The sequence below is a fragment of the Lathyrus oleraceus genome, chromosome 6 (assembly GCF_024323335.1).
Source record: "Lathyrus oleraceus cultivar Zhongwan6 chromosome 6, CAAS_Psat_ZW6_1.0, whole genome shotgun sequence".
Taxonomy (NCBI): Eukaryota; Viridiplantae; Streptophyta; class Magnoliopsida; order Fabales; family Fabaceae; genus Lathyrus; species Lathyrus oleraceus.
The window spans coordinates 364,242,420-364,249,343 of record NC_066584.1 but is presented as its reverse complement, the minus strand read 5'-3'; the positions used below and the strand labels follow the sequence as shown (position 1 = coordinate 364,249,343).

The window sequence follows — 6,924 nt, the reverse complement described above, 5'->3', positions numbered from 1 at the left end:
AAAAAGTAATGAGCAAATGACATAATTGAAAAAATAACAATTATTTTTATATTTTTTTTATTAAAAATGTTAGACATTTTAAAATAAATTTTATTTATTAAAATGACAATCATTTTAAATAGAAAGAAATAATAAAGTAAGTGGCATACAATTTAAAATTTAAATGGTATGATTCTTTAAAAGGAAAATGCTTATTGTTAAGAAAACATGAAAAGAAGAAAAATTAAAATAAATTTAAAATTTTGCTATAAAATAATGACATGTATTTTTGTCTTTCTTCTCCAATTTATTTAATAATAAATAGCATTACTCTATTTAAAAAATATAATTGAATGATTTAGTTTATTGAAAAATATAGAATAATAATACTTTAAAAAAATTAAGTGGGATGAGTGAGTAATCAAAATGAGTATGATGCTCATAATACTTGTTAAATACTGTAAAGTGTAAACCAAACAAACAGTCTCGCAGACATCATCACCGTCGTCGTCAACCTCTTCGCTCTCTTTCCTCAAATCAACCACCGTTTCACGTCATGGTAAGCCACCGCTTCTCTCCCTCTCTCTTCCACCACCAAAAGCACCGATTAGCTTTAACGAATGCCTAGATCTCATCAACTTCATTCTTTTTTCTCGATTAAATAATTCAATGTTTTTTACCCCAAACCTCATTATCATTAGGGTTAGGGTTAGGGTTAGGGTTTCATTCAATGTTAATTTTGCTTCACTCTTTCTTTGCAGCTGCCACTCTCCCTTCTCAAAACTGCTCAAGGGCACCCCATGGTTAGTGAGTCCTTTTGCTTTATTTTACCTTTTTTTTTTTTTCATTTCAATATAAATATAACTCAACTTGCGTTACTACTGCGTCTCTTTGATTTGTAACTTGTAGGTTTTTGTGTCTGTCACATGTTGTAACAGTTGGTTGAACTCAAAAATGGAGAGACTTATAACGGCCATTTGGTTAATTGTGATACATGGATGAACATTCATCTCCGAGAAGTCATTTGTACCTCTAAAGTAAACGTTTTTGACCGCCCTTCTTGTTTTTTTTGTAGTTTCGTTCATGTTTTCAATGTTTATTTATTGTTATGTTATTTGTTGTTTGTTGGGACTTACATTGTTTGGTTGAAATTGACAATGTAGGACGGAGATAGATTTTGGCGTATGCCTGAATGCTACATTCGGGGGAATACCATTAAGTACCTTCGAGTTCCTGATGAGGTGTGTAGTGATGGTTTGGTTTTTATTTACTCTGTTAGTCTATAGATTGATTGCTTTGTAGTGACGAACGCAGACCACTGATCTAGCTTTGGTGTTTGTTGATTTAGGTTATTGACAAAGTCCAGGAAGAAACCAAGAGTCGCACGGGTTAGTTGTTTCAATATTTAGCTGGTTATTCATATTGATATTTAAATGGACTTTTTATTTTTCTGAATCAGCAAGTGAATGGAGAAACAGTTTCATTCCTTTGAATTGTTATGCAGTTGAATTGCTTCTCATGTATCTTTTTTCCATTTGCATAAAACTTGAATGCTATTTGGTTACCTTTTTCAGATCGCAAACCACCTGGTGTGGGACGCGGAAGGGGAAGAGGTAGGGAGGATGGCGCTCCTGGACGTCAAGTAAAAGGAGCTGGACGTGGCTTTGAAGAAGGTGGTGCTAGGGGGCCTGGAGGAGGCCGAGGAAGGGGTGGCCCAGGTGGAAGGCCTGGTGGAAACAGAGGTAAATGATAAATCATCTCTTTTTATCATTTCAACTTCCAAAATGCAAGTTTTGCATGTGCACCATTTGTTCATATGTTTCAGAATTTCCCTAGAAGTGTTTTACTGCTTCTGTGCTTTTATTTTCACCTAGGTAATCTCCTGTTGGAACAAAAATGTTCAATTAAAAAGTTTATTATTATTGAAGGAAAAGAGGAATGTGTCAGTTCAAGTTATATTAATATAAGTAACGAGTCATGAAATTAAATTGCTAATATACTATAGTTCATGTTGTGAGTGCTCTTGAAAGGAGGTAAATGTTAATCATTTTTGTGAGTGCTCTTTGAGTTCTAAGGTTTTTGCTGTCTTGGAGTGATGCACCATCCCCTCACCTTAAAATTTTGTAACCAAACAAATGCTGTAATAACTTAGACGTTCGGATATTACATGTAGTTTGATAATTTAGTTTGAAATAAATGGTGGCCTGTATGGTCACCTCCTATTCCATGGGAAGGATGTGGCTTTTCTCCTCCAATGTCTCCGAAACATAAGTTTCCTCATTTTTACCTCAGAATTAACTTACAAAATAGCATAGATGTGTGATTGAATCATATTAATATCCTTCTTCCTCATTTTTACTTCATGACTAACTTACTATGTAGGAATGTATAGCATAGATGTGATTGAATCATCATATCAACATTCCAACATTTGTTCTTCTTGTGGTAGGTGCAGGGCGAGGTAGAGGTTGATTTGACCAAGTGATGTGGAACTACATCAAATGGGCTAGTTGCTGTTTTTAGAGGCATTAATGCCCGTTCAGAAGATTTATCGATGGACTTTAGGTTTCCAGTTTATTTTTTTGTTTATACAGTAACTAAATGGTGATATCATCATCATCATAGTATTTATGAAACACCATTTTACAGTTTGTTATCTATCTGCATCCCTTTTCCTCGCCGGAAAGCAATGCTGGTGGTACATAATATTTTTGTTTAATATATTTTGTCAGAAATCAAATCGTTAGTTGTATGTTGGATTAAGTGATTTTGTTGCCTCAATCCATTACTTCATTCCAGCATTTTAAATTAAATTGACCCTTATGTTCTTATTCCTCCAAGTCTATAAGGCATGACAAGCAATGGCTCACACCTCAGGCCAAGAAGTGTCCTTCCCCTTGCTTGTAAGTAATATTAAGCTGAACCCATACATTTAAGGATGCACAGAAAGAAACGATGTGTTATGTCTTTAATTGATCCACCAGCTGCTCCCATACTAACATAGCCATGGGACAATCTTGAGCAATATCTGAGCACATGCAGAGTTCTCCAAACTGTTGCCACAATGTTCACAATAAGGGCATCTTAGATGCATTGTGTTTTCTATAGTTAGTAAATGTGTGAAACATTAATTACTTTACATCCAACATATTTATAATTAGGCTTAGGCTTAGTTAAAGTTTTGGTTCTCTATTTTATTTGATCCACGAAATTGGTATCTTTTTTTAAAAGTTAAATAGTTTTGATTTAAATTTAAATAGTTTTGGTTTGATGTCATACTTCTGCACTTAAAATTAATGATATTTTTATTTTTTAAATGACAAATTGGTTCTTGGTGGCGGTGGCAATTGGTGGTTTATGGTGCTCTGAGTGGTGTTTAAAGTGGTAGTTGGTGGTTTACGGTGGTCAAAGTGGTGTTTATAGTGATAGTTGGTGGTGGTGACTAGTGGTTAACATGGTTCTTAACAATGGTCATAAAGGTGATCGATGGTGAGCATAAGGAAGGTTGGCAAGTGCTGGTCCTCATAATAGTGGTTGAAGTAGTGGTCATTGGCCATTGGTAGTAGTCATAACTTAAAAACAAAAATAGAAATGGAAAATTATTTTGAAATTAAGTAAAAAAATTATATCAAATCCATCTTTTTTGGAGCAAGTTTTGATTTTGAAATTGACTTTTTAAACCAAAAACTTACCATCACCCCGAACGGACCCTAGGTTAGATTACATTGAAATGGAAAATGAAATATACTTTAAAGATGCGTTAGAGTAGTCGTCTATACGCATGGAGAAGTAAGAGTTATCTAAAATGCTCACAATTTGGGTCAGGGAAGACATATGGGGCTCAGGGTTCTTAGTGTGAGTCGAGATAATTGTCTCAGGATCAGAGTTTTTGGTCTCATGTCAAGTCATGTGCTCGTGGTCATTCATAAGCTCAGCCTCAAGCAGCTATACTTCCACTCTTTGAACCATGATGCTCGTCGGTTATTGAACAGACAAGTAAATGTTAATCTATTTTAATTTTGAATGAATCCTCAAGATCTCGAAAGTGTGTGTTTTAGTTTTAATTTGATTAACAACTTAAAAACTTTTCAAGCATGTGATAAAATGAGAATTACAATTTAATCGAGTGATAAACCTAATTTTTAAACTCATTCAAGTTTGAGAATGAAAGTAACATTGATATATAAATCATATACTAAAGGGTTGAAATTTCAATGGTAACAATCACTTTGGATTATAAATTATTTATAGTTGATTATATAGTGTAAATTGGCAATAGTGACACTTGTCTAATCGATTATAAGGCAGATGAGACGTTGGATTGAATTTAAAAATGTGATCACATATAAACTTGCTTGCGGAAAAGAGTGAATATGGAGTTTTTGGGAGGTCTTTCAATAGAATATTTTCAATTTTTTTATAATTATTTTGAAACTATTGATTAATTATGATATTTCTACATGCGAAAATAACCAAGATTGCTTTAAATTTGTTTTGAAAACGATTTCTGAGTCCTATATGGCTCACAGATCCCTGATATTACACAGCCCTGAAAACAAAAGGAGTTATAGAGAATCTAAGCAATAGGTGAAAATGATTTAACCAAAATTAAGCACGGTCCTTCAATAGATAAAAATCTCAATTGTACAATATCCTACTTCAACTTGAAGGAGCTTCTGCTGCAACAAACATAACACAAACTAATGCTTCAACACACATGTATAGTAATTTCATCATCTCTACTTAGACCGTTACAGACTCAAGTTTCACAACACATCCAAGATTACGTGCTCGCAGTAGCTTCTTCAACGACGCCTTCTTTTCCAACACCAGAACCTCCCTCCTTATCATCACCCTCTTCTTTTCCAGAATTTGACACTTCTTGCCCTACACAATTAGCAAGCAAACGATATGAAAATTAAGTTCTAGAGGACTATCACCGTAAAATCTTTAACTATTACTTAATCATGCATAGCATACTTACCTTCATCCTCACTGTCATCAAAATCATCACCAACAGCATCGTCACCCATCCCGCCAAATTGCTGCAGCACAGAAAATAATTAGGATAAACAACATTAACAAGAGAGAGGGTTAAAACTGAGAACCACATGAACGCGTTACATACCGAGAAATCCATCCCTCCCATGTCTAGGTCACCGGTACCTAATAGACAGACAGATAATCAGTTGATACATCAAACAAAGAAAAAAACCTTTAGACTTGAAAAACTGAGTAGAACATGATGGTTTCGATGTGTGCGTACCCGCATCTTCATCTTCGTCCACCCATTTATCCCAATCTACTTTCACGTAATGTGGAGGCTTCCCTTCTGCTTTCAGTAACCTTTTCCACCACTCTTCTTCTGCTTTCTGCACAACACAGAATATGCTTCTCACCCCTACATTAATTTTGCTCTCCTGAAAACACAACAAAGAAAAACATTACAAAAACAGTTACTTACAGAAAAACATTAAACTATTAACAAGAAAATTAGGCAGAGACTATTCAAAACTAGAATGAATTGGTAATGTTTTCTACTTACCTCTACATTAACCTTGTCAAAGAGTGGCAAATTAAGCTCATAAAGATGGTCTCCAGCACCAGCAGTGGCAGAAAAAGTAAAAACACCATCTGGAGTAAGATCCACTTTCGCATTTTTGGAATCTGGCAACTGAACCGTGATGTAAACTTTGTCGCCCCTTTGAGCCCACTTGATCTCCGGATGACGACTGCATTCAAGAACATGAAAATCAGATAGTAGTAAACAAGTTCACCCAACAAATCTTTCATCATAAATGGGATGAAACAATTTCCATGTCGTACCGAGACCTAAATCGAATTTAATACCATGACAGTTCAAATAACAGTGACCATCAATTCTCATTCAATTATGCTAGTGATATCAAAATGTCCCTAGAAGTTTAATGTCATCAATTCATCAATACAATACAAGACATGTATAAATAAACTGTCTTCATTTCCACCAAAAGAAACAACTATTAGTTCAACTAATCAACACGTGAAAACAAAAGTTAAGAAAAATAACAATAATTGCATGCGCTACTTGGAAAATGTTATCAGAAGCCAAAATCGTGAAAGTGCAGAAAATGATGAAGAATACAGCATCACAGGATTATCGAAAAAACACAATGAAAATGAAAATATGATCACATTTGAAAAATTAAATGAGATGTATAATTACCTCATATTTGTTTGAGAGAAGAAGAAGAAGCTGTGAAACCCTAGATTCTTTGGTAACTGACTGTCAGAGACAATTGTAACCTCGTTTTCGGATTTTGATGATTATGCAATGCAAAACCTGTTGTTTCTAGATTGTTCTTCTTTTCACTAAATTGCGTAACAGCGAAAAGTGGATAGAAGAACAATGATCTTAGGATTTTGTGACCTTTGGCCCATTTCTGTTAAGGATAAATAAATGCTATCTACACCACCTCTATATACTTCACATATCACACATTCTTTTCTTTATTTTGAGCAAAACACCACAGATTCTTCTTTGTTCGATGTATAATTCAAACATTTAATATAATTTGTTTTCTTTATAGGATACTAAAATCCAAATTAACAATAGCATAACTTTTATTTATTTATTTTACAAATATGATATTTCAATATCTATCTTTTATCTTTTGATCTTATACAGTTTTACAAATATAAAATATACACCAATATAATTTATAATAATAAATGACACCTTTTAAGTTGGTTAAGAGACTCGTTAATGAGGTTGCTCATGCTTTGGCATTGAGTGGCTCCCTTTTATTGATGTACTCACGTGTATTTAAGATTTTATTAATGAAATGAATTGTTTTTTTAGTAAGACTATCGTCTTCGCTAAATCTATTTTACTCTCCAATTGTTTTTCATTGAAGATATTAGTCTTCCATATAGTATGTGACAAATTACAAGATGTTCAATACA

General features: G+C 33.8%; 2 protein-coding genes across 3 annotated transcripts; one reads left to right on the top strand and one right to left on the bottom strand.

The window, feature by feature from the left end:
• The first annotated feature begins 380 nt into the window (after positions 1 to 380).
• Positions 381 to 2,742, top strand: LOC127093347 (probable U6 snRNA-associated Sm-like protein LSm4). 2 transcript variants are annotated; one of them, XM_051032259.1, is made up of 7 exons: positions 381 to 538; positions 741 to 782; positions 918 to 1,016; positions 1,143 to 1,220; positions 1,328 to 1,367; positions 1,554 to 1,721; positions 2,435 to 2,742. In XM_051032259.1, the coding sequence occupies exons 1-7, from the start codon at positions 536 to 538 to the stop codon at positions 2,449 to 2,451; spliced, it is 447 nt and encodes a 148-aa protein (XP_050888216.1). In that variant the 5' UTR covers positions 381 to 535; the 3' UTR covers positions 2,452 to 2,742. The 2 variants fall into 2 exon arrangements, with proteins under 2 accessions (XP_050888216.1, XP_050888215.1); XM_051032258.1 differs by having other exon boundaries at positions 2,429 to 2,742.
• A 1,834-nt stretch (positions 2,743 to 4,576) lies between these two features.
• LOC127091683 (uncharacterized protein OsI_027940) lies at positions 4,577 to 6,484 on the bottom strand. Its single transcript, XM_051030366.1, has 6 exons — positions 6,185 to 6,484; positions 5,525 to 5,711; positions 5,246 to 5,399; positions 5,108 to 5,145; positions 4,964 to 5,024; positions 4,577 to 4,866 (listed from the first exon to the last, which is right to left on the bottom strand). Exons 1-6 carry the CDS (start codon positions 6,187 to 6,189, stop codon positions 4,763 to 4,765), a joined length of 549 nt encoding a protein of 182 aa, XP_050886323.1. The 5' UTR covers positions 6,190 to 6,484; the 3' UTR covers positions 4,577 to 4,762.
• Between the last annotated feature and the right edge of the window lie 440 nt (positions 6,485 to 6,924).

Excerpts from the sequence above, each read along its gene's own strand:
- LOC127093347 (XM_051032258.1), top strand. Across the intron at positions 783-917 it reads CTGCTCAAGGGCACCCCATG|TTGGTTGAACTCAAAAATGG; the intron begins GTTAGTGAGTCC and ends ATGTTGTAACAG. Across the intron at positions 1,017-1,142 it reads AAGTCATTTGTACCTCTAAA|GACGGAGATAGATTTTGGCG; the intron begins GTAAACGTTTTT and ends TTGACAATGTAG.
- LOC127091683 (XM_051030366.1), bottom strand. Across the intron at positions 5,146-5,245 it reads GGACGAAGATGAAGATGCGG|GTACCGGTGACCTAGACATG; the intron begins GTACGCACACAT and ends TCTGTCTATTAG. Across the intron at positions 5,025-5,107 it reads TGGGAGGGATGGATTTCTCG|CAATTTGGCGGGATGGGTGA; the intron begins GTATGTAACGCG and ends TCTGTGCTGCAG.